The 27,825-nt window shown below is 40.5% G+C and overlaps 1 protein-coding gene across 1 annotated transcript; it reads left to right on the top strand.

Moving 5' to 3' along the window:
- Positions 1-628: 628 nt before the first annotated feature.
- On the top strand, positions 629-27,825 carry DPT (dermatopontin). Its single transcript, XM_027653611.1, has 4 exons — positions 629-948; positions 11,157-11,282; positions 20,869-20,976; positions 26,672-27,825. Exons 1-4 carry the CDS (start codon positions 650-652, stop codon positions 26,736-26,738), a joined length of 600 nt encoding a protein of 199 aa, XP_027509412.1. The 5' UTR covers positions 629-649; the 3' UTR covers positions 26,739-27,825.

The following is a 27,825-nucleotide window of genomic DNA, read 5'->3' as shown; positions in this document are numbered from 1 at the left end:
CTGCATAGAAGGAGCCAATGCCCTACTTCTCAGGGTGGGCTGTTTACATGCCAAGACAGTCTCAGTCATTTGGGCTCCACCTTCCTTCCAACCAAATCAAATTAAAATTTCTAAAGGAGTTTTTACAACAGTAGTGAATCCCCTCACCTTGCCCAATTCCCTTCTTTCTAGGCACTGGCAGAATCATGTCACACACATCTAGGGAAAAGAGGGTGGTCACACATGCACACATGATCACATTTTGTCACATGTTACTAATGATGGAAAACAGCAACTTCAAATAGAGCTTTAATTACAAATAAAGTAGTTTTCAAACTTAACTGCTGTCTCGAGGATAAAAGTGGGATGTCTGTGACAGTTGTACTATGATGTGTAGCTTGCTCTATACAGTAGCTCTGCAGTAAAGGATCACAGATGGTTTGTGGCAGTGGGAAGACCCTGATCTTAGGCACTGCAGACTCACTGTACTTGCAGAATTCCACCTTAAAAGTAATTGGACGTGGCTGTAACTCAGAGAAGGTTTGCTAAGCAATGACACATTGCACTTGGATCTGGAAATATAACATCTGGAAGCCAAATGTTAGATGCAATATAAAAGGGCCAGCCCAACAAACCAGCGGGGCATTTCTAAGCCAGGAACATCTTCAGGATGGACCTTGTCCTTCTCTGTGTGTTCCTGCCTCTGGTGACTGTGGCATGGGGCCAGTACAATGACTATTACTATGGTCCCTATAATTATGGAGATAATGATGAATGGGTCAATGTGTACCGGCAGGGTTTTAACTTCCAGTGCCCACACGGGCAGGTGATCGTGGCCGTCAGAAGTGTTTTCAGCAAGAAGGAAGGCTCTGACAGACTGTGGAACTATGCCTGCATGCCAGCATCCCAGAGCCTCGGTGAGCCGACAGAGTGCTGGTGGGAAGAGATCAACAGGGCAGGAACTGAATGGTAGGATACCTGGAGGGCACTGCCCTGATAACCCCTGTGGAATGCGGGTTCTAATACTGTGGCCAGAGCAATGTAAATGCATATTAATGCCATGATAACCAGCAGCTTCACTGCCATGAACAACTGCCTCAGACTCATTAATCATGATGCATGGAAGGTGATCAGCATCACATTTGTCTTCTCTGTAGCGATATCTTACTGTGTGCTTTACAAACTCTCTGTCCTTTGGTCACTCAAAACATCAGCTGTAAAGTGGGTTAGTCTTGCTATTGTTTCAAAGATAAGGAAAATTATTTAGGAACCCTCAGTGAGGAGAGGATTAAGTCCCTCTTGAAAAGTCACACTGAATCAATGATTAAACTGGGGAACAAATTCTAAAACTCCTCGTTCCATCGTCATGCTCTTATCACCAGGAAAAATAATCTCTGTATTGCACTGGCTTTTTGCTTCTTGTTTTTATTGCTAAGCTTTTTGGCTTAGGCTTAAACAAAGGCTATTTACTAGTTGTGCTGTTGTTACAGGAGCCAAAAATCCACACTAACAAGTGACAATGGTGGCATACATATATGTGCATGATTATAGCAGGAGATCATGTTAGTTTCCTAATACAGTCAGTTTAACTGGTTAATGACACGTTATGTTTTCCATCAATGTTGGAGGCAAACATCACAAAAATTTTTGGAAATATGTGTAGTATTTCATGTGCGGACAGCATATACCCAGTATTTAATTATCTCCTGATTATTTTTTCATGAAATGTGAAACAGAGTTTTGGAAAACTCTGAGATTGAAATAGTCTTTGGACAGAATGAAATGTATGCAGGAATATTTTCAAATGTTTCAATGGTTTTGTTGTAGAAATTGCAACGTGATTTTTTGTAGATTTGGTTATGTAGGAATAGGTCAGCAATGAGATGTGAAGTTTCTGCTTTTTAAATGATTCAAAATTTTGTTCTGAATTATTCATACTCTTTCATTTACCATGTGATACATGCCTATGGCTGATGCAATTGCTAAGGGAAAAAAAAGACTGACCCTATACTTAATTTTGGAATATGACGGAAAACAAAGGGGGAGGACTGCAAAACAGGGAGAAAGAAGACTGTGATAATCCTGGATGACACTTCATTTTTTTTACATTGGGGCAATTTCTACTTATTTCATAATAATTTTGAATTAGACCTTTCTTTTGTTCAAAATAAAATTATTACTCTCTTTCTAAAAATCCCTGAACTTGAGCAATTGCTCAAGTTCACTTCTCACAAACAGGATATCACAAAAGTCTATACAGAGCGTTTTCTTCTGCTGTCTAACTGTTCCTCGCCATGCTCCGTATGCTTAGCATGACTGCATCCACAGTATATTACCTGAATCTCATTTCCTTCACCTCTTAAAAAAAATCCTTCCACATTGTCCTGTTTCTTGCCTACACTTTTTCCTATAACAAAACCTATCTTTTTTTTCAAATGTATTTCTTTTCCAACCCCTCTTCAATGTGTTTAACTCTGTTTCTCTCTCTCTTTCCTAGCTTTTGGAGTTATTTTAGCACATCTTCCTCAGTTCACCTTCCCAGTCCAACATCCTTACATCTACATGTCTACTCTGCACAGATCTACTTCTTTCTTTCTTCTATTTTGGGGGGAGGGGAGATCACCAAAGTGATTAGGGAACATATGCCCCTTTGCAAAGGTGGACTTGTGCTCCTAGTCACTCCGGCTATTTCCATAAATCTTCCATAAAGCTGTGTCTGGTTGGGTTCTCCAGTTTTTAGTTTTCTGCACCCAGGGCTGAGCTGGTTGTATCTACAGTGCTTCATGGAGAGAGGTTTGCTCTAATCCAGAACATCCTTCATCATGCCAACACTGCTGCTGCCCAAGAACTCAGCAGTCTCATCCCAGACTGCACTGAGAGTACTGGCCAGCAGGCAGCCAGCCTGGAGTGTCCAAGTCCAAACTCAAACCTCAAATGAATGTGATGGCACAGATGTAGCATGTGGGACCTTTGAAAATCCTACTTATTCTCTTGGTATTCTTACTTCTCATAGCTGCCTCTCTTCTCTCTCTCCGTCATGCCTAGCTCAATGCTATTTGGAGCCATTCCCCATTTTAAAGAGATTCACTCAGTAATCAAGTGGGACCACAAATGTGAGTCACCATCTGTACCATTAGTTCCTCTTTGGCCAGCTCTCTTCCCTGCTGAACTCCCAACAAACCAATCTGTTGGTGAGCAATATATCACTCTCATGTCAGCTGACACAGCACTCTGTTGGACTTGATAGTTCATTTCCCATCCTTGTAGGATGGACTGTAATATTCTTTCTTCAGCTCTATTTCACACAGTATTTTGTTTCACCTTGCATATCACATCCAGAGAGATTCAATGGCTTGTACCACCAATAACTACAAATCTGACAAGTTTTTGCTAAAATTTCAGTGAATCATAGAATCAATTAGGTTGGAAAAAACCTCCACGATCATCGAGTCCAACCGATGACCAAACACCACCATATCAACTAGACTGCGGCACTAAGTGCCATGTCCAGTCTTTTCTTAAACACCTCCAGGGACAATGACTCTACCATTTCCCTGGGCAGTCCATTCTGATGTCTGACCACCCTTTCTGTGAAGTGTTTCTTCCTAATGTCCAACCTAAATCTCCCCTGGTGCAACTTAAAACTGTGTCCTCTTGTCCTGTCAATGGTTGCCTGGGAGAAGAGACTGACCCCCACTGGCCTACAACCTCCTTTCAGCTATAAGAGTGATAATGTCTCCCCGAGCCTCCTTTTCTCCAGGCTAAACAAGCCCAGCTCCCTTAGCCACTTCTCATAGGACTTATGCTCCAGTCCCATCACCAGCTTTGTTGCCCTTCTTTGGACACACTCCAGCACCTCAGTCTCTTTCCTGAATTGAGGTGTAGCCTCACCAGTGCAAAGTACAGGGAAAGAATCACTTCCCCGGTCCTGCTGGCCACACTATTTCTGATACAAGCCCAGATACCGTTGGTCTTCTTGGCCACCTGGGCACACTGCTGGCTCACATCCAGCCGCTGTCAACTAGAACTCCCGGATTCTTTTCCACTGAGCTGCTTTCCAGCCACTCTGTCCCCAGCCTGTAGCACTGCATGGGGTTGTTGTGGTCAAAATGTAGGACCTGGCACGTGGCCTTATTGAACCTCATGGACTTGGTCTTGGCCCATCAGTCCAGCCTGTCCAGATTCCTCTGCAGAGCCTTCCTCCCCTCCAGCAGATCAACACTCCAACCTAACTTGGTGTCATCTGCAAATTTGCTAATGTAGACTCGATCCCCTCATCCAGATCATCAATACAGATATTAAACAGGACTGGGTCCAACACTGATCCATGAAGGACACCACTAGTGACTGGCCACTAACTGGATGCAGCACCACTCACCACCACTGGCTGTCCAGCCAGTTCTTAACCCAGCCAAGAGTGCACCTGTCCAGCTTTTCCAGGAGTATGCCATGGGAGATGGTATCAAAAGCTGCTACTCTGCTGTAATCAAGGCTTTTCATTCCTTGCTTTACCTTCACTGAGTAATGTGAAAAAGCTCACTGCATCCTTTTGTAAAGTCTCTTTATAATAGGTAACAGCTATGCCTTTCCCTCACCCACACACCTTCTCCCATGCTTTTGCTTTCAGGCTGAACATATCTCCATTCTTCTAGTTCTCCTCTGGAAATTTTATATCCCAACTCTCCTAAGCAAGTACTGATCATATCTACAGCTCTTCTCTGAATTCCCTCCAGTTTCTCAGCCATATCTCAGAAACTCTAGTCCGGCAGAAACACCAAAAAAATTACCTTTGACAAATTCTGTTTATGGCATTTCACAAATCACCATTCTTGACTATGGTGCAGCTGCACAACAGAGCCAAACCCAAGAGAGGTTTCTTTAGAAAAGACAACAAACCAAGAAAAGCTTAAGAGAGAAAATGAAGTGGGAATATAAAATGGAGAAGGAAGATTATTTTCTTTTGCCTTTAGTCCCTGGGGAGAAATGGCAGAAATGGATATGGGGAGCATAGGGATAGGAGAGTTGGGAGGCAAGAGGCAACCACTGACAGAGCTTCCTGGTAAGTTTGCTTCCCTCACTAACACTAGGTATTATATGAACGTAGAGAATTAAACAGTAAGACTTTGAATGTTTCAGATATGAAAAAAACTATTTAACAGAAAGAGGACTATGACATAGATTCACATTAGGCATCTAATCACAACGCCTAGTTTATGACCTTTGCCTCCTTCCAGGATCAAAGGAGAAAAAAAGGTGCTCTAAAAACTGCTCTCTGGGGCACCCCATCTCTCTGCACAAGCAGACTCACGAAGAACAACCTCCTCTGACAGTTACCTGGAATTACCTAGTGGCATTTCAGAATATATCTATGGTGTTTCACTCATCCCTGAAGTTAATCATATATGCACATACACTTCTGAAGAGATTATGCGCTCTTGTGTTTTACTGAATGCTCATGAGGAGCTCGTGAACATGTTACAAGATTCATAGGGAAAACTTTGGCAATCAATTGAATCAGATGACCAGGGATACATTCTCACCTTCATTAATCAGCGAACACATTTAAAGTTAAGTACATGTACAAAAGTTTTGTTGAATCTGTCCCAACACCTTAGTCCTTCAGAGGCTATCTGCTTACCAAGATGCTATTCAATAGAGAGAGAACAACTGGGAGCAGAACCAGTTCCTGGATAATTTGGTACTCATGTCTGGAGTAGGGAAATGCATGCCCTGATTCTGCAGCAACATTTATATGCTGCAACATTTCAAAGAATCCATCTTTCAGGGAGCACAATGTTTATGTTCTTAAGTCCAGTTGTACTGGAGGAAGCGTGACCTTTTATAAATATTTCACCACCTAAGGTCTGAGTGATTGTAGGTGAGACTGCTCTTTACTGCTTTGCTAAATACTCAAGATTTGTCTCTATAGACCAGTCTCTGAACAGGGCACTTAAGAAAAACTATTTTTCTTGCCTGAAAATTATCAGGCCAAATGACAGGAATCGCACAAACGAACAAACAAAAGCTTGTAAATTAAGAAAAGCAACTCTTCCTTCCAGGAAAAAATGTTTGTTTTACACTACATAATAGAGATGAAACCATGCCATATCCTCAGTTAGCTGTAAAGCACAGAGCAAAAACTTTTCCAGCCAAGTGCTGTTTAATCCATATTTATTGCGTCTTTTCCTTGTTTAGACTTCTGAGAAAGTGTTTAGATGAGACTTGGAAAAAACAGATATCTAGATTCTCTGTCTCTACTCCCATTCTCACTCTCCTTTGCCACAAACTAGGTGCAAAGACAGAATAATGAACAAAGGAAGTGTCTGTAGGAGCCTCGTGTTCAGGCACTCGCAGCACAACTTGCTATATCTGCGAGGAACTGCTTTTGTTCTCAATCTGACCAATCCCAAGTTTCAAATCTGAGGTTGTATTACCCAAACCCAGTAATCCAGCTGCCCTTTCAAAATGCTCCCATTTGTGCTATCTACACAAACAAGTTAATTGTCTTCAGAGCCCTAGGTTTATGTTAAAGGACTAGTGCTACAAGCTTTTAGCACAGCTGCAATGGACTGAGTCCAGTGGGAGTATCTGAGGAGAAGAGGAGTGTTTCTGTAGATAAGGGGGCCTCAATCAGTTACAGTCAAAAAAAAATCGTCAGGGTGAATAGGGCCTTGACTTCCCTTAAGTCAGGGAGAAGAAAATAAATCATGACTGACCCCTAAACGAAAGAAAAAGATTGCTGAAGATGCTATAGAGGTTGCCTTTGGAATGTGGAAGTCATGTCTCACCATCCCACAACAGACAGTGAAGACTCCTTATAGAAGTGGCTAGTGGAGACTGACATGGCCTAATTAAACATGCAAAAGTCATAAAAATCATTCCCTCTGTCTGACTGCCAGAGTTTCAGGTGTCCTGAGCCTTCTCTCAGCCTCTTATGTCTCCCATCATGCAATTAACCAAATTATACTCCGTAACAATAACTCGGGAGAGAAGTATAGGGCCTCCCCTCCACAGGAGCATGGAATGACGCTCTCAGGGTGCCTTATTGTAAGGAACAAATCGCCCTCAATGCAGCACGACCCAGTGCCTACTGAGCTGTGTGTCAGGCTCAGAGAACTTCAGGGAGCATTATTCCAAGCACTATCATGAGCAGTGCAGCAGGAATTCAGTATAGGCTCTAGCAGCACCACTTACTGCACCTTGACTTGGGCTTCCCTAAACAGATTTATAGTGAACAGACTTCCTCTTTGGGTTGTCATCCTCAAGATAAATTGAGGGGGCCTTAGAGAGAGGTTTACCACACAGCATCAGCATTGGCAGGCACAGCACTCTGGGCTTTGTCTAGCAGAGAGCAATAATAAGATGTAGGCATAATTCTGAAGTGTCACCATAACTGGTGCCATTGCTCAAAACAATTATATTATTGCAAGCAATAGTTGTCTTCAGTCTGGCAGGCCACTGTTCAGTCAGCTAGGTACAAACTTGGTGGCTAAGGCTGTATCAATGTTTGCAAATAATGTGGCACAATCTAAGTGCATCTGTAGAGTGAAACAGGTCATGCATGGACCCAAAATCCACATATGCATTTTGAGCAGGTTTATTTCAAACCAGCTCTAATTTGATCTCATAGATAAAAGCTCACCGGTGAGCAATGAGAGCAGTCCTGACCTGAATTAAATCAGTAACATGGATGCACGCTTCGGTTGCTTGCTGTGACAGAACTCAGCTGTAAAACACTCATTGGCCAGTTCAGAAGAAGATTTGGCAGAGGAGAGGTTTTACACAGCAATTGCAGAAGGCCAGGAAAGTCTCAGATACCATATCCCTGTTACTACACAGAACTCCTGCCATAATAAGGCTATATAGTTTACTTACTTTCTATGAAACATTGCAGTCATTTCCAACAGCTGCAGACAAGGGAAGGGCAACTTCCCGTTCAAGAGCACCTGACCCTCATCACCACCAATTTTCCCACTCCCTCACCAGCTCACCTCCTCTTCTCCCAGTACCAGATCCAAAAGGCAATTCTTTGTGCATTGCAACTTGAGCCAACTAGAAAAAGAAAACAATCAAGTTTAGTCCCACAGAGTCCCAGCTGGTTTCTCGTGTTCTTCTGCATTCACCTTCTAAGAGGTTTCTTCCTCTCTTCTTAGCAACGTCAGGGATTTCATGAGTGAGGAGAACCCAGTGACATCAACTCTGAATACTGAACTATCCTTTATAACAAAAGTGCTACAGAATGGGTCGTGAGAAAGGCTTTTTTTGACTTGGCCATAAATCAAAGTTCCTGAATCATTCTTTATTCACCCTACTCGCTTGCAGGATTTGCTGTGACAAGAGTAGTGAATTCAACAGAGAAGGAAAAAATTCTCACATATTAAGTGTTGTTTTCAGATTAGTGCACAGAGCATCTGACTAAAAAGGTGTGTGGGGAGGGATTGGTTGTTTCCCTTGAAGAATTACTTAATGCTTGTAGCAAAGAGGCCAACTGGTAAAAGGAAGAGAAGAAAATATTTTATATGAGCTCACAAATAAGCAGTTTCTCAGAAACTTCAGTTTCTGAGAGTATCTCTTCATTTTTGAAGAAGTATTTGGATTTTACTTGAAAATTAAAAAGATCAAAGAAAACATTGTTATGTTACCTCAAAGATGAAAAAAAGTATTTCAACATCACTGTTATCTTTCTTTCACTGAACCCAATATTGGGCTTGAATAACAGATTGCACATCTTTGTGGGTTACACAGAAGCAGAGAGAAGTGGACATGAACTTAAATGTGTATTTCAAATTTTATTATTAATTATTTCAAAATAAAATATAATTATATTTTATTTTATATATAATTCTAAGACATGACTTATGTCCAGCTATACTTTCCATCTAAGAAACTAATTTTTAAGGCAACTCCAATTATATTTTTTTAATCAAACTTATCTTGACAATATAGAATCAGGATCAAAAATAATCAAACCTTTCTAAAGTCTGATGCCCAAATACCTATGTACGAGTGTTATTCTAGCTAGCTTTGTGTTTCAATTCCCTGTAGAGAGAAGGGTCCATCAGTGACATCTCTCTCAAAATCTTTCCATCAAAATTGGACTGTATTAGTAGAGGTGTCAAGAAAATAAAAACTATTGTAGGGCAAAGACAGTGGGAAAGAGGGAAGAACTTCCCAGGCTGAATGTGAGTAGGTAGGAAAAGAAGGAAGAATCTTCCACAAAGACAAGTATGAGCAGGAATATCAGGTGCTGATCAGTAGGAATGAGAAAACTACAGGGCAGTGCTGAGCCTCTGAGAGGAAATGCAAAGGATATGGAGAAACAAAATGCTCTCCCTATTGCACCTACACAAAAGAGCTAGAAAATTTCCCAGGGGCACAAGGATTTGAGCCATGCAAATGCATGCAACTGGGAAGGGATGGGGAGGCAGAAGAAGATGAAGAGGCTCAATTTTGGTTCTATTTTACACAGTTGAATGCTCATCTTGCAACAGGTACAACTGATCCCTGTATTTCTGCGTATCAACCATTCTTCCACCAGGATAACACCAATCATCTGCAACTATCCAATATGTTTTCACAGAGTCTTAGCCATATGTTCCTATGGCCTATGTGCCAAAAATCAGAGCAACTTCCTATCAAAGGCCTGCTGAAATTCTCTGAGTGAGAGCCAAACTGCGTTACTTGGTTTGATACCATAGCAACTCAGAGTCCCCATCACTACTTAACTTTCAAGGTCCTTGAAAAAGTCTCACAAAGCACAGCAAGTACATGTGGGAGATGCAAGGATACAAACAAATGTAAATACTCTCGTCTGAACAACAGAACACAGTGGAAGGAATATAGGGAAGAGACCCCTGGGTTCAAAGGTGGAGGCCGAAAGTTAGGCAGAGGAATTCATCCCTGCTCTGGTCAAAACTGATCAGATTTTCAGTTTTTGCATACAAACACTTGAGCCTCATGTTTCTTTGTGGGGACTGACACCTGTACGCACAAGAGAATGACTTTCCAAACACCAAACCCTCCTAGATGATGTGTTTTCTCTTCTGGGAACTTCAGGTCTTTAGAATAAGCTACGAAGTCATTGAATGAAGCTAGGGGAAACTTTTGGTATTTGTTAATCCTACAGTTATCTCTGAAAGTGTCTTTTGGATATATAATTGTAATCTATTTTATGGTATTGCACAGAAGGTTTGCTGCAGGTGCAGGTCTAGGCTCCCAGTTTTCCTTGATGAAGGGAAAAGAAAGGAAAGGAAATGGAAGGCACTAAATTCCTGTAATTTTCCCAACAGGGAAACAAGGAGGCTAGGAAGGTGCTTGAGAGAATGAACACTCAATAGCTAAATTAATGACCTGTCTATTTTCATGTTCTCCTTGTCTTTAACATCTAAGAAGCAAACTATTCAAACTGATTATCACTTGAACTACTTTGGGTAACAGCGTGCAGGTGCTTGAAGGTCTGCAGACAGAGAAGCTTTGAGATCTATGTCTATTCTACTTGAAGGCAGTCATTCACATGTGTGACAGAATTCCCGAGTACACAGAAAGCATGAATCCAGTCAAAAAATTTATGTGAGTCTTAGAATTTTGTAAAATCTGAGTTTCAGTTTTCCTTATGTGATTGCTATCAAATCATGATTCCATCACAAGCCTCTTTTTATTTAAGAGTCCCTTCTCCCGGAGACAGGTAATTGTGAAACAAACAAACAAAAAAATAAATGAACTTCTCTTATGAAATAGTTTCTAAGGTCCTTTTTTTTAATAGATAAGCAGTTGAAGTGATTGTTTAAGTAAAGCCCAATTCCTCAAATACCAACAGTCAAAGACAAAAATATTAATGGACTATTTTGAAGTCAGTCTCATGATTTGTAAACAGTTGAGAATATCAACACCAGAACAATCTTCTTGCCTGGTTAGCATACTAGAATGATTAAATACTTTAAACCAGTTTAAATAGTTTTAAGTGCAACATAAATGTTTAGATGTTAGTTAACTACTGCTGCTTTCTTATACAAAATGGTTACTCAAGACACAGTAAGTGCAAATAGTGCTTCTCAGCACAAAGCCAAACTCTTAGCTTCCACACTATATCAAAATTTTTAATGCTGTTTTCAGAAATGCTTGAAACTTTCAAGGAATCTGTTTTCCTTATGTGCTCTCTTCTTTCCCCTTGTTATTAGGTATCAAACCTGCTCAAACAATGGGCTGGTGGCTGGTTTCCAGAGCCAGTATTTTCCATCTGTGCTGGACCGTGAATGGCAATTTTACTGCTGCCGCTATAGCCGGAGATGCCCGTATTCATGCTGGTGAGTTCAAGCAGAAACCAAACCTGTGAACCTCTTTCCCCCAACAATCCTTAGAAATGTCTTTGGCTCCTTGGCCTGTCAAAAACCTTGTCTGAAAAAAGTAAATTGTGTTTTATGGGGCTAAGCATGTTATTTCCAGTCTGCTACAGGATTGTAAGGATACATGGGAAGAGAAGGAGGGCACAGTTACAATGGACAGCACAACACAGTACCTGGCTATACGGAAACCATGAGAGAAGTCTCCAAAGTCAAATGGCATTTTTCCATTATAAATCCAGCACATTTACAGTAGTAAGAGCATCTCTGCACTATACATTTGTGCCACGATGACTTACAGGAGTGAACTTAGACCTGTTACCTCAGAAAAAATATTTGTAGTGCATACAACTTGCTTCCTCTCTCAAGGCTGTTTGAAGATCAAAGTCAAAATAAACTACTAATCACAAACCTTAAAAAAAAAAGTGGTCTCACCTCAACACAATATGATAACTGGTGCTGGCTACTTCACAGAGGCTGTGGAAAAAACGAGCTACAAATCCTAATCTTTGGTCTATCTGCAGGTGTGGTTTCTCTAAATTAAGACTGAAGACAGTAGCAGACTGTAGAGGAAGCTCATACTGCTCCTGTCCATTCTGTCTAACAGAACTCATAATTTCATGCTCCAGGGTTACAGTCAGGTTAAATTCAGCTATTCTTAATGATACAAAGAATAATCTGCCTGCATTTAACGGGAAAAGAAAACAAACAAAAAAAAGGGGGGGGGGGGGGAAATCTGTGCTTGAATCTTGGTTTCCAGACCTCAACTTTGAAGTAACTTTCCATTGAGATTCATACAGACTGTTTAGATGCCCCTTGGTCTTACTTGGCTGGCTGGCTACTGGCCAAACACAACAGCAGTACCTTGTTTTTCATCCTTCGGTCTACTTGCAGCCAGGAAGAAAAGAAATGTTTTTATTATTATTATTTTTAAAGACTTCAAATTATAGAAACTCTGTAACAAAGTCTTTGAACGTTCTTTTGAACATTCTTCTGTCTTCTTTCCAGCCGACACTGCCTACGAATGTTCTCTGCTGGGGGGCTTATTTACATACCTGCCCAGGTTCTTCCCTCTGAGGGAAACTCGCTCTGACTTTTAAGCAGTTCTTCCAATTTATCTTACTCCTCTAATATTGCATGTATTTTCAGAGAGACAAGACAAATCTTCTCTGACTTCTTTTGTTGGCAGTTCTGCTTCCCTTAGACGTTGTCTTGACAACAGGGAACAGCTTTGCCTCTGCCTTGTAAATTGACATTCAGTGTAAGGCAAATCCTAATGTAAATGTTTGGGGTTACTGAAGTCTTTAGTTTCCATTCCAGTTGCACATGAACTCCTATACTGCCCTTCTGTTTCCAACAGTGACAACACTCCATTTTTATGCTTGGGAAAGAATGCCTTATGCAATTCAGCTGCAGTTCCACGCAGAAAAGGTAGCATTTCAAAGGCAGGTGAAGTGTTTCTCCCTCTAAGCAGGGTAGAAGTCCCACGTGCTTACAATTCTTCTGGAATGGGAGAACTGTAGAACTTGTGGAAAGACCTGTCACCTGGCTTGTGAAAAGCTTCTGGTGCATAGTTTGTGCTTATGGGTTCATTATAAAACCGTCTTGTACCGTGTAGTACCAGACTCAGTCACTCACCAGGAGCCCACTTTGCTCTGTTCAAGCTACTGGTCTATCTTGACACTTCTATATCCTTCTATATCCACCCTTGTCCTGGAGAGTCTCTCATACAGTTTCTCCTACTTGAGAGTCTTGTTTGACCTTACTCTCTTGAAGTGTCTCCTTACAATATATTTCTTACAATTTCTTTCACGCTTTCATTCTGCCTTTAGAGTTAGCAAGGTGGATATAAGCTCTTTCCACATGCATTTATCCAAATTAGGATGTTACAGTCTGGACGGACATACAACTAGATGGGTTTAACAGGTTGGGAGGGTAGTGGTTAAAGGGGGATACCCTGCCTGGGTGCCCATTAGGAGCAGAGAACTGTAACTAATGGTCTGCCCTGGGACCTGTCCTGCTTAACATCTCTGTCAATGACCTTGAGGAGGAAACAGAGCACATGCTCACCAAGTTTGCATAAGATTCCAAACTGGAGAGAGCAGCTGGCACTTTTGAGGACAGGACAGCTGTTCACTGGGATATAAAGGAAACCTTCTCCTCTATGAAGACAGTGAGATAGTAGAGCAGGTTGGCCCCTGAGGCTCCTTGGAATTTTTTAAGACTGAACTAAATAAAGGCCTGAGAAGCCTGGTCTCACCTTGTGCTTGAGCCTGCTTTGAGCAGAGGATTGTAGCAGAGACTTGTTGAGGTCCCTTTCCACCAGAGTTATCCTGGGGTCCCATACAGGAGGATTTTTTTACTTGGAGGATCCACATCATGCAGATAAACTCCACCCTCCAAAACAGTTGTCTCTTTTTATTGTTTTCTGGGAATAGTTTCTTTCCTGTTTTATTTCCTTCACCCTGACAAGACAGTGCACTAATACTCTGGGTGAGTACTGCTTGTTATGCTTATATATGAGCAACATGAACTGCAATGGGATAGTGTGAAATCCCATCCTTTAGGCCCACTTATACTACTACAGATGTGACTGGGCTAAATTGATAAACTTCAGTGTACAGCAACTAAAATTCCCATTCCCTGAGCCCAGGAGATCTCACTAACTTCCACTGGCATTTCCAAGTTATTGTCACAAGATATTATTCACTCTGCACACTTCTGTTTAAGACGCATTTGACAGAGAGAATATGTTTTCCAAACAATCTGCAAAGCAGTTCTGGGCCATGGGTAAGACCTCAAAATGTATATGCATATAAGACACAACAAAAATGTGTGAGTATATGGTATCATTATTTATTGTAGTTTCTGCCCCAACCTATAATGGCATTTTTTCTGTTCCAGAAACTAGCTGTCAATAAACTAACTGTGGAGAAATGTTTATTAACATGCTACTGACTCCTATTTCTTGGTTGAAGCAGCTTATTTGCATGCAATCGGTGTATGACTATTTGGAAAAGTAGTATCAAGAAAATATGCAAAGATGGTAGAGCCTTGTGGATCATATACGACACTGGAAAATCCATATTCAAAGACAATCAGGGCTGCAGAATTTCTCAGCAGCCTTAAATTTTAATGTGCGATGAATCCTTAAGTATGAATCCTTAAATATGGGCAGAAACGCATTTTTAAGAAAACTGACAATACTGAGGTGTAAAAAACCTCTTTGTTTCAAATTAGCTCTCACCTTGGGTATTTGATCCCTCCCTCTTCCAGTTTTCTCCACAGAGGGCTCTCTGGCAAATATAAAAGCAGCAGCTGATCCTTATGCGTAGTTTCTCTTGGCTCCTCAATTTCAGGAGTACATTCCTTCCAAAGTGAGTTGGCCTCCCCTACAATGAATAAAGGCAGGTTTTCTTTATGTATATGAGCTATGCAAATGCTTTTTTAGAATTTGACCTGGTTTTTACAGTTGGAACATTCCTGTGTTTCTTGAGACCTGCTAATGCTTATCGGAATACTAATTTATGACACCAGCGTGCTGACTGAAACCCACACTTAAACATTTTGCCTAAGAGCGCAGTTAAAGTCAAATACATGCATAAGGATTCTACTTGGTAGAATCTATATCCTTACTCTTAGAACCCAACAGTTCTGTTTCACAGCTCATCTTCTCACAATTAATTTTTCTAGTTTACCTGTACGGTAAGCTTATACAGTAAATAAATGTACTAATCTTTTCCAGTCTCATAGTTTTGCACTTGCTTTGTAAAGATTTTTTACGAGTACTTAGTGTCCTTCCTCATCATGCCAAGACTTGGCATGAATTCTGCTAATTTTTAACATACTGAAAATAATTAACATTCCTCACAGGACACAGAAAAGCTCCCATTACTTTACCTGGCTAGGGATTGCTACCACAATAAAATAAACTGTGTCTTGATTTGCACCCTAAAGGAAGCAGATCCATCACAGATGCAGAGACAGTGTCAGTAAGTGGTCCCATTAGAGTTCAGACTTTTTTCTTTGCCAAGAAATGAAAGCTTGACTCCATACTCTCAAAAGCAAACACATGTCACTGAGCAGCCCCAAGTCTGCACAGACTGTTTATGACTATTTCCCCTCTCCAAACGACCAGCAGTCCAAATGCCAGAAGGTCTGTCTGGAGCTGCAACTGCTCTCTGTCATGGTGACATTGTCCAGGCAACAATTACATTTTCCAAGAGTCATGGGGTTTAAAAGTACTTATTTGTTCTCTTGACTCAACCTGCCACACAAGACATATTGAAACTGATGTGATCCTATGCAGGTTTCTCAGAGATAACCAATAGCAGAGATGCAAACCAGGAGGTGAACTCAGAATAGATGCAGTGGAAACATGCAGTTCTGGGCAACTCAATTCCCTTCCCCGCTTTTTTCCCTTTTTTATGGTATTCAACAGTTTGAGGTTGGGAGTTGGGGTTGGTTGGTTTGTTTGTTTATTTGTTTCTATAACTCATCAAATACAACCTTATAGTTCAACCTCCAGGGCCATCTTCCACAGACATCTTAGGAGAAACACATTTGATTAACATTAGAAAGCCGGCTAATGTTATTTCAGGCATGTCTTTCTTGAGGAACAGGTATAGGTTGCCCTGAGCTCTCTGCTGTTGCTTGTATCTGTGTTGCACTAACTCATGTAGGCCTTGAGGAAGAACTGTGGCCCCACTGCGCCGGCCTCACAGCTCCTCAGCCCTGTGAGAATTTGTGATTTTCAGTACAACAAAGTACAAGCAGAAGGGAGCAGTGATGTGTCTAGATGAATCTATGATCTTAGAGCTCCAAGCTTGAACTCAATCCTGAAACGCACATCACAATGCCACACAAGAAAACTGCTCATCTCTAGAGGAGCTCCAGGACAATCCTAGTTCCCTGGCATCCCAGCAATCTATGCTGGGAGAATTTGCAGGAATGTCTGTAACCAGCTTACTAAGACCTTCTTTGGCTTTTCAGCATTGTATGCTTTTTTGAAGGCAGATGACCTCTGTCTTCCAGCTGGAGGAAGAATTGAAACTGATTAAAGAGGTTTATAATTCCCATGTTCACTGAATGTAACTTGCAGGCTCATGGCTCTTGAAAAAAAATTTGCCTTTAGGAGAGCCATATTCATGAAGTACTTGTAAATAACATCTGAAACAGTAAGGCCATTCAGGAGACACTCCTTGTCCTCAAAGCTCAGAAAGTTAACGTTAAAGCTTTTTTTCCTCTTGAAATGTGACAGCTGCTTCTTTTGGCTGTGGTATTGTCAGAGGAAGAGTTCAACAGCAAAGAGGAAAATAAAGGTTAAAGAGGAGCCATTCATCTTGTTAGCACTGTAGTTGCATAAGAAGTGAAAAGTGTAGGTATTTCACAAAAATGTACTTACTAGCAGGGAATAAGTATATTCAACAGCTGGAGAAAGAAACTCTGAGCTCTACCACTGTCTCTGATATTTTAAAAGATTCGTTTCTTTTGTCTGCTTGATATCTGAAGGCAGGGCATACCCACAGTTCCCATTTACTTCTTAAATGAGCAGGCTGTACATACTAATAAGGTAACTGCTGTGACTTGATCTTCTTGTTGGCAAAAAATAGACTCATGATAACTATTTCTGAAGTCAATTGTTAATAGAGTGCCATGGATCACTGTAGATTAGCACAAAACATTCTTCTCAGTGCTAAATGAGTAACTGTTTTCTATTAATCTCTACCATAGCAATTCTTCACCATGGAAAATAAACAACATGGCGATTTTCAGGCTAGAATAAAAACAACAGTAACCCTGAAGATTTCGTGGCTTTTTTCAATACATTTCCTACCCCGACCAAGATTTATAGGATTAGACTGAAGTACATTAGAAAAACATGGGGATGGGAGGGGTGATGCAACCCACTCAAAAAATAAACCATCCCACATCAAATCTATACCAGCTAAAAAAAAATTATGAAAATACCTTTTTCTGTCAGCAATTCCTGCACTCCCCCACACAGGCCAAACTACTTACATCCCTTTTCACAAGATTTTTTTGCCATGTTTTTAACATCGAATTACCTTCTTTATCCTCTCTGGACAATGCCACTAGCGCTTTAAGTCTCTTGTGTCCAAATATCAAACACCAGATACTATCCTTAAGTGGATTTGAAAAGGAATTTCATGAGCCCTATTTTATTACAAATAGATCATACAGACTGAAAAGACTACCACTTGTTAAAGGTCTCATAGTACTCTTTTCTCTCCTACAAGTCATTTCCCAAACTTAAAAGCTATGTGCATATCTGGGTTTAACAGACAATTCCACTAAAAGCACCCTGATATCCCCTACACAGATCTCTACAAACACACCCTTTGGCATATGTTTGGCACCAAATTACTCAGTGCCTAGGTCTAAGATCTGTATAACACACGTTTTCTCACAGCTGCTTTGCAAGTCTCTCTTTTAGGACCTTTTGCGATATGCCTGCTCAGGCACCACAAGCACCAGCTTGGTCTTAGAGAACTTGTATCACCCCAAAGAGCAGCAGTAACTTTGTCTGAACACTTGGCAATTCCTAAGCTTTTCACTGCTCCCCTAGCCAAGTTTTCTTTGCTATGAGATCAGTGCCATTAAGTGCTTACAGGGCACTGTGCAGGTGACTGTGGATGGCTCTTCCCAAATGAGTCTTGCCCTTGGGCTTGGACTCCTTAGAAATCTAAACCCTCATGAGCAGGTCCTCACTAATCAGGGCAAAAAGTGTCTCTCCTTGGTTTCATGACTCCTCTCAGGTACAAACTATACATTGCCACATCTGGCTTACAAATGCTACCATGTTTGTAACTAAATTACATGTCTGTAAGGCCCTGGTAGGTGGTTCACAAGTTGATATGCATTTTATATGCATTAGCAAGTAAAACACACAATGTTTTCAGCTGAGCATTCGATAATAATGTTTGCATTAAACACTAGAGCATCTCTCAGTCCACATATTTTGTGTGAATTACCACCAGGATTCAAAAAATGGAGATAATATTAAAGGGCTGGGTCACATCACAGAACCCTGCTACATGGACAGTCAACTGCATTTCCTTCTAAAGGTTACAGTGCAAGACAGCTGACCTTGAGATGCATGGATTTAGGGGAACAGTTTCATAAATGAGTGCAGCAAACGTCAAAGAGAACTGAATTAGACCACACAGACTCAAGTGAACTTGAACACTGCTGCCATAGCACTATTTATAATTTTTCTCTCCAGAACAAAAGGAGTCAGTAGGCATCAATCTATGTAACAAGACACACTTCAGAGCAGCTCAAGTCCCCATATCATTTATTTTTGATATTTGCATATATTTGCTTTTTGAATATTTCTTAGTGGAGGAGCCTTAAGAGACTCAATGGTAATGTGGAGAAGTTAGCAGAGAGGGAGAGGGAGATGACAGCAGTCAGAAGAAAAGAGAGGGAAGCTAAATGAACACTCCCATAGCACTTCAGAATAACACTGCATGCTTCCGCCAAAGGTCCGTGAGACCCTTCACAGCAATTCAGAAGCTTGTCATCAGATTCACTGTTAAACTGAGAAACTCATGAAGCAAGTTCAAAGAAACGAGTCGCAGTTGTTTCTGAGTAGGGCACGAAGCAGCTTTTTAACATTGTGTTGTGCACTGTCTCATCTGCCCAGCACACACTGCTGGTCAAGTTCACAGAACATTTTCCTTGCTGAGTGCCAAACAGATGTTATGAAACACATCTGGTCGAACATGTATAAACACACATCTTAGTGTTTTCTCATAATAATAGCCCAAAAAAGCCCCAAAATCTGGAGTTGATGGGAGAAGGTAAAATTAAATCATGGTCTATAGCTGGTCTTGATACAACATTTTAAAACCTTCTATGACCCAGATATTTTTGAAGATGTGCTATCAGGTACCAAATTAGTAAACTAAAAATGGGGACTGTACTCTGGCTGAGGGACCAATGGACATGGTTTCTTCTATTTCTCCTAGTCCAAAGCAGATGTCTGCATGAACTCTGAAATTCTGCTGATATTTCTTGCCAATGACACAGCACTGAGAGGGCTTTGCAAATCCATCTGTCCTCAGTCAAAGCTCTGACAACAGATGCTGTGACCAAATCTGATCTTCCACTTCTGAAACACAGTTTGGGGTGGGTGTCCTTGTATTATAACTCAGAATGTGTTTGACAATTGCCATGGTCAAAGGACAGGAGACACGAGCATGAGATATGCTCAAAGAAGTTGACTGGTGAGACTTAGGGTTCTTATAAGGCCATACTTGAGTTTCACACTCAGGCTTGTTTTTCATTTATCAAGAAATAATGATTTGTTAGGAATGATGTTCAAACTGAATGATGCTTTTCTTTCATATTCAAAAGCTGAAAATGACCTGGAAAGCAGCTCAGTTTTCAGGTAAACTTTCAGCTTCCGAGTACTCCAACAGTTACTGGTTTGGGCTCCAAATACCCCAAAGCACCTACTTATAAAAATTCAAAACCATCCCAATAACTATATTCCTAGTGAGTAAAATATTTAAGCCTGTGCTTAAACTCCATTGATTTAACCAAATGTAAACATGCACATGGGTGCTGGTGGGATGTGCTGGAATCACCTTCAAGCATCATTCAAGTACTGCTGCTGGGCTGGCTTCAGTCAGGGAAATGGTTGTCAGAATTTCTGTAAAGGTGCCTTAATCCTGTTAATCTCAATAGAAATTGAGCTGTTTATTTCCATGGGGACAGCATCTTCCTTACAGGGAACCTGATTCTTCCCTCTGCTATTTCAGAGTGAAGCTGACACACCATCACAGGCAACTCCTATGTAAAATGGTGTAATACAAGGAAAGACTGAGTGCCAGGTTTCCACTCCTGACCTGTAACATAATGTTGACAGAAAGTACTCGTTGTGATCCCAGCCTGTTCCTGAATCTGTTCATTATCTGTAAAATTAAGTACAGTATTACTTCCCTATTTCCCAGGAAAGCAGTAATCATAATTTTATTAATAATTGCAGAAGCATGTTGAGGTTCTTAGATGAAATACACTGCACAAATATTGTCCAGGCCCATACTTTTATGTTATAAATTAGGCAGAAAATGGAAATAGCAAAAAGGAATGGATTAATTGCCATATTCGTTTAATATAATTCATAAATGGATAAATGCTTGTAGCTGTTTGGCTTGGCAACGTTTACTGCTCTCTGCAACAACAAACCAAACAGACTCACAAGAGGCAAAACCCTGCAATAAAGATATAAGTAGTAGACAAGCTTTACCTTCTTGTTCAGGTTGCTTTTAACCCAGGTCTGCAGATGTATACAATGTGCTCTTAACCATTCTAAAGTTATTGAAATTTATTCAAATAGCTACATGAATTGGTTGTATAGAAAAGAAAGGCAGTCTCATAGGTGAGACTGCATCTTGTGGTGCTGTTAAGAAACAAGGATTTTTGAAAAGCAGGAAAAATCTACTAATTGAGTTGTATTCAGTCAACAGGATTCTTCTATAAGATGGTAAATTATATTCTCTTGTTTTTCCCTAATATAAAGGTTAACAACAGAATATCCAGGACACTATGGAGAAGATATGGACATGATGATGTACACTTATGACTATTACATCCGTGGGGCAACCACAACTTTCTCTGCTGTGGACAGGTTTGCTTTTCACTTGTTTTATTAGAAAATTTGTTTTAAAAGTCTTTCTTTTCCATTTGCCCCCAACAATGCATGGCTACACATCATCTGCTGTGGTACTCAGCATCAGGCTAGTTACTTCAGAGGACCAAAGTTCACAGTCATAAGATTCATTGTCCAGGGTCGTGTATTGGGAACAAGGCATCTTCATGCTCAAGGGGATCATTTGTCATATCCATCTGAGTAGTGAAAAATATAGCAATGGTAGGTTTGGGTGAATCTAGGCTCCACAAAGTGTAACAGACCTTCAGTGTTGTTTTTCACCTACCTCTATTTGGAGTAGATTTCACTGAGGTCAGTAAAAAAAAAAACCAGCCTGAACACCCTGTCCCTTCAGGGGACAAGGGACTTCTTTTGGTCCACTTTTCTTTGAAAAGAAGCAGGGAGTCTGTCAGCAAAGATGAGACCACACAAACTGCAATGTGAATGCTGTAAACTGCCCAATACATTTGAACACAATTCTAACAGATTTGAGGTCACACCAGGAATTAAGGTAGTGCAGCGCATATTGATCCCTTTCTAGAAAATGAGTTAGCTACTTTTTTCTGATCAGTCCTGGTCAATTCTTGACATTTACTAATGCTCTTGGGAGAGGCCCTATGGCTACTTAAGTTGCAGTCAGGCAAATAAACACATAATTTTTCTGCTCAGTTAAATAGAAGTGTCTCTCTCTTTTTACTGTGCCGAACTGCAAAGCTTTAAAATTTGGGCAGTGTCATCTGCCCTGGACTACAGAGCAGGCTTATGGATAGTGTAAGCAGTCACTGAACCTGACTGTGGGAGAGAGGCATCTTGATTCTCTGGAACTAACCTCTAATACATCAATTGTGAGCTATTTCTTTGCTGGTGTCATTTATCAGACACCTCAGTCCAGTATATCACAGCATTTGTTATCAAACATGGCACAGACAGCAAGACAAGGTGTGCTGCACTGGTCTGCCAAGACTACAAGAGAAGGGGGAGAGAACTGAGAGTTTAAACACACCAGCATTTCAAGCTATCTCTAATAATACTCAAAGTAGCCAAGATGCTTTTGTCACTGTAATGCTCTCAGCTTGCTGGTGTTTACTAGGGAACCCTCAATCAAAAGGTTATCCAAAACAAGGAGGCTTTCCAGAAATGATAACACATTGCAAGACCGATGCACATCCATAACTGTAATTTCTTGTCTCAAATATATTGTCCTGTTTATTACCAAATGGGAGCCACATGTGCAAATTGTTCCTACAAGTGGAAGAATAACTTTCCCAGATACTTGACTCAAAGGTATCTGTTTATCTCTTTAGATAAAGTATTTACAAAGTTGTAAGAAACAACCCTGTTTTGGGCTTTATTTCTTAAATATTCTCCACCCTTGTTCCTCATGGCTCTGGTAGAGAGTAGGGGAAATAAAGTATGTGTTCCCCTGCAGCTGGATTTCAGACTCCATTTCATGTAGATCAGGGTAAAGTCTGGAATCACAAGGACAAGCCTAGAAAACAAAGCAGTTGAGGTAACCAATGCCTCTGAGCAGATTTCTGTCCATGACTGCTGAAAGCTTAACACAGCCTTCAGAATGGGGTGGCAGTGGGAGGAATGGCCAGGAGTGGAGGTAGCGCCATGGGATGTACATGAGGAGTACAGGTCCTCACAGGTTATGGGACCACAGTACCTGGAAAGGGAAGAAGCCACCAGCACCTTTGTCCTACCACTGCTGTGATGGTATACATGAACACACAGCAGTAGTGGGTGAAAACTACAGAGAAAATGTTTTATCTCACACTAGAAAACTTTTCTGTGCTAGTGAATTCTCTGGCCCTCAGTTTCCAGAATGACTAAAGCCAACTTGTGTTGTCAAGCGTATGACACTAAAAAAAACTCCTGCTATCCCAGTTCGGAATTCAAATTCATGCTGTAACACTCCTCCTGAGTGGCATGCTCACAAGAGTCAGCAAAGTTTATCATCCTAAATGGTTCTTTGCAGCTGGTTGAGGCAGAACAGAAGAAAAAGCTATTTCAAGTCTCAGCCTACCAGGAGTATGCAGATGTGCAGCATATCTGTGTAAACATTTTGTTATTGCTTTTCATTTTCAAGCATATTAAACTTGTGTCCATACTATTTAGTCCATGATGGGTGATGTTCTTGAGCACAAAAAAAACCCTCTGAAGGCGTTGCAGTTTAAGCTTTCCCAATCACAGCTAGGTATTTTTAGACTTTTTGAATAAACTTGCAGAAATCACATCCTCCCTTCCTACTCCCTAAGACACTGCATCACTGAGGTCATTGTTGATACACAGGTATTTGAGACAGCATGTGATGTTTGTGGCAAAGGATGCAGAAAGTTTAGAATGGTGGTAACCCCACCTCCTTTTCTGTAATTGTTCTTGGTGAGTTTCCATGCCTGTGTATCAGGAATGAATGAACAAGTTGTTGTTGATCATCAGGGGTTTTACCTGCTCGTGTGTGGAGAACAGACTTCAGAAGTGGTTAATGTTTACATTTTCCAGTCTCATTTTAAATGGGTCAAAAGGAAAAAACAACTGTCTATAAGGCAAGACAGAAACAGCTGGAAAAAATTAGCAGAGACCTGAAGTATCCCTGGGAGCCCACTGGGGAGTGCGGGGATAACACTGATGCAGACAGGATGACTTAAGGACATAAAGTAAGGGAACATTTGCAGGAAAAGAGAGTATCTTTTGTTCGACAGACTGATACAGCCAAGTTTCAGAGAAGGACATGGGGCATGTGAGGCAGGCTGTAAACAACTGAAACTGCCCACATAGTAAACCCTTGGCAAAATACCTTCCAAAATTAAACCCAAAGAAACAAACAACAAAATAGCTTCAGCCTGAACCCTGAAACATGCTAACTGATGATGGCATGGTTTCCTCGTGAAATGTTGTTGTGTGGCTGTGGTAAGGTTGGATCAGCCTCTCAAGCCCAGAGAGCACCACTGGAACATTCACTGTTCACTGCAGCCCAACCTGCAAGTGAGTAGCTTGGACAGGGAGGTGGGGATTACCAGGCGTACTTGGTAGGTGCCACAGTTTGTCCTCTGCTACATAGCATAAAAATAGCACATGCAGACTGTCATAAGCTCATTTCTTTTGCAAAACTGCTCTCTGCTCAATTTATTTGGGTGATCTGAATAACCAGTTACTTCTCAACTGCTCAGACATCATCACTGAAAGATAAATTGAGACCCAGATACTCCAGCAGTAAGTGCATCTGAAATGCCTGGACAAGCTGGACATCTACCAAGCTCAGCTGAGCTAAATTATAGGGTATATAAGGTCCCTAATAAGTTTCATATGAATATAGAGGTCTTTGTGAAACTCAATATGAATAGGAATTCACAGAATTTTTTAACTGGATTGGAAACAGATTATTCAACAATATTTAGAGATAAAAGACATTTTCCCTACATATCAAAAATTTAAATCTGACAGCACATGAGGTCTGGAATGCAAAAGTGACAGTTCAATATTGATTTCTCAAGCCAAGGAAAACGCATGGAATTAGCAGCTGAGGGGGATGACACCTACAAACTGGTGTTAAGGATCTGCAAAGGCAAGTTCAGATATATTCTAGAGTATGCCACATTGGGAAATTCCTGATGGGATCCGTACCCCCACTGGTAAATTTGTAAGGGATCTACAAATTGAAACAGGATGATAACTACTGAATTAAGAACACAGTAGCAATAGCACAAAGTAATTATCTTCATCCTGAAAAGCTGGACATGTATATGCTTAACTTTAAACACAAGTAATGGGGAAAAAAAAGGTAACAAGCCATTAAATGTATCAACCACGTGCATATATGCTAAAGTGTCTGCAAGTACAAGCTTAAATGAAAACTTCAGAATAATTCTGTTCCAATATTTTAAAGCATGTTATTAACTCAGTTGACTAAAATACATTTATTTTAAAGAACTTGACTTTTAATTTTACAATATTCTAATTTAGAAAAATTGCTTGACCTAAGATTTTAAGACTAAAGTCTCTCTGACAACGGGTTTAGCAGACCTTAATTTTGACCCATATAATCCTGTTAATCCACATATGAGTCCTCTTTATTTTTTTATCTCTCTTGGCAGCTTAGTGACCAAAAGAGTAATAACCGTCTTTGAAGAGCATGCACATAGTCTAAATGAGGAATTAAAATAAACCTAAAAATGAATCTTGCATTTCATTAACCTTTGGTAACAGTTTTATGAGGAAATTACAATTAAAAAACATGTGGGAAACATCTAAAGAAAACCAAACTCAAATATTATATAAAATCAGATTTACTGAGAAGCATGAGACAGACCCAGTTCCAAATGACATTCAGCATAAACTGGTGAAGTAGCATAGTATGTTTCCAATTAAAAAATCTCAGTTAACGAAAGCTGAAATGGGACAATTTATACCTACAAAGAGGTTAAGAGTCAAGTTAATCTCATTCCAGGATTGAGTCGGCCAGTCAGTGAAACCACATAAGCACAGTTAATACCAAAATCTGCGCTCAGGTGTCTCAGCACATTCCTGAGAGGCAGCAGATTTGGCACCAGTTCCCCCTCCCGAAAACCAGTACTGTGCAGGTGTCTCAAAAAGCAGGCTCCTACTGAATCATGCCAGCAGCATCACCTGTCCCATGCCTTGGGTTTAGGAGATCACTACTAGCAGAATGCAAACTTCCAGAAACCTCTTGGAGTACTACCCATTACCAATTTGAATGGCGGTTGCCATCTGCAAGGACTGAACTTTTTATCTAAATTCATGTTAGCCAGTAACGAGCAGCCTAAATTAAACATTCCCTCCACAGCAGGACATTATTTGAACCTCTGAACTCATGCCTTTTTGTCAAAGGAAAATTTAATGCACAATAAACTAAGGTGGAAATTTGCAGTTTATTGTTTAAGGTGGAAATAGCAAGTGTTGCAGCTATTTGACACTAAATTACAGGTCTCCACTGTTGAATTCTGTTGCTTCAGTCAGGTTTTGCTACTAAAAATTGTTAGTATGTTTCATATCATTCTCCTGAGAGAGAATACAGGCATTCATCACTCACAAACTGAGAAGACCATGAACTCTCCTTACACTTATAAAGCTTACTCTTCCTCACATGTGACTTGTGGAGATCAAGGATGAGAAATGAATTTAATTTCTCTCACTATTGATTCCTTCAAATCTTTAATACAGGACACTAGCTAGAAGACCTAGTAGCGAAAGATATAAAAAAGAAAGAAGTTAAATTTGCTGGATGAATAACTCCTCACTTAGAAATGGCTTGAAAATCACACAAGTATTTTAGTTTTTACACATTCCTAAGCAATATATCACATGACAAAACTTTTGACAGAACCATCCTTTTTCTCTTGGTCTCTAATTTAAAGTCAATTTAGGACTGATCACCATCAAGAATCATTGTTTTCTGAGGGAGACTCAGAGGCGTAATTATTCAGAGAACTGATTTTCTTGCCCTGTAAGGGAGCATGAAAGAATTGTAACTATCAGATATATTTAATGTCCTACCAGCCTGTGAAAACACAAAGCACTCACACAAAAGTCAGCTAATGGCAGGCAGATGTTTTTGTTGCCACAATACCTGGTATAAAGTTATTCTTGCTTGTATAGCATCCTCTGCAGTTCTGACTCACTAATACCGATCTCTTTTCTCTCTTTCATGCAGGGATCGTCAGTGGAAATTTATTGTCTGCAGGATGACAGACTATGATTGCCCATTTCAAAATGTTTAAAAAAAAGGAATGTACTCTGCTTGGAAAGCTTGGGGATGGACAGGGTGGGATGAGGATTAGTCATTACAGAAGAAGGGCAATTAGGCTACCAAAAAAGTACCAAGACTCATCAGCTGTCTGCTGAAGATATAATTCTTTCCCTCTGGAGCTAATAAATAAATTGCCAGCCCATGCGCTTGCAACAGCAAGTTTGGAGGATGTTTTAAAGCTGCACTGAGAGTTGTATCCCCCAATAAAAATTGCTTAAGACATACATGTTAATGATACAAAATTCTATGGCATATGCACAGTTACCTTTCTTATATATACATATATCCATTCTGAACACATACAACTTTCTTTCACATAGCAACTCCATATAAATTGCTTCCCACCAATTCCAACTCTAAATGAGTTGGAAACATAATATAAGCTTCCCAACATACACTATACTTTCCTGTTTTCTGCTTTGTACTTGGAATCAACCCAGTGATCCCTACCAGCTTCCCAGCATCTAGTAGCTGGAAGTGTGCTGAAATGGCACCAGGAGGTCTCTGATGTAACTGCATCTGGTGTTACCTGTTACAGAGCTCAGCATAACTCCATTGCAACAAAGGTCTGCCTACACAGGGAAGTTCCAGGTATTTACAACACTGGAAGACATCAATATCTGATAAAAATGAGAGTAGATCCGTCAATAAAAAGAGAAGCCTAACCCAGCTGTACTGAGAGTCTCTTTTATATCATCTTAAAAGCCTCTAATAACATAAGCAGCTAGGAGCTCTACTCTGGGCAAACCCAGGAGTAGGTCAGACCACTCACACCCTCAGTAAATATGGATATCACGCTCATCAGGAGTCTGCTTTTCAGGTGGACTGAGTTTTCACTATGGGTGCCTGTACAACATCCATCTGCCCTTGGTAATACATTCTTGGTTTAGAATAGACAAATAAAGTTAATGACTTAGATGACCTCAGTTCCTCCAACTTGCAGATCCTATTCCCTGTAAAATATAAGATGACTGTGTTTCAAGACTGCACAGCACTTGTGCAGCTGTAATCCAACAAGACTATTGATCTCTTTCAGGAACATCTGAGGTAGGATTTTC

This window comes from Corapipo altera, unplaced genomic scaffold (genome assembly GCF_003945725.1).
Source record: "Corapipo altera isolate COAL_440 unplaced genomic scaffold, ASM394572v1 61, whole genome shotgun sequence".
Classification (NCBI taxonomy): domain Eukaryota; kingdom Metazoa; phylum Chordata; class Aves; order Passeriformes; family Pipridae; genus Corapipo; species Corapipo altera.
This window is presented reverse-complemented; position numbering and strand designations above follow the sequence as displayed.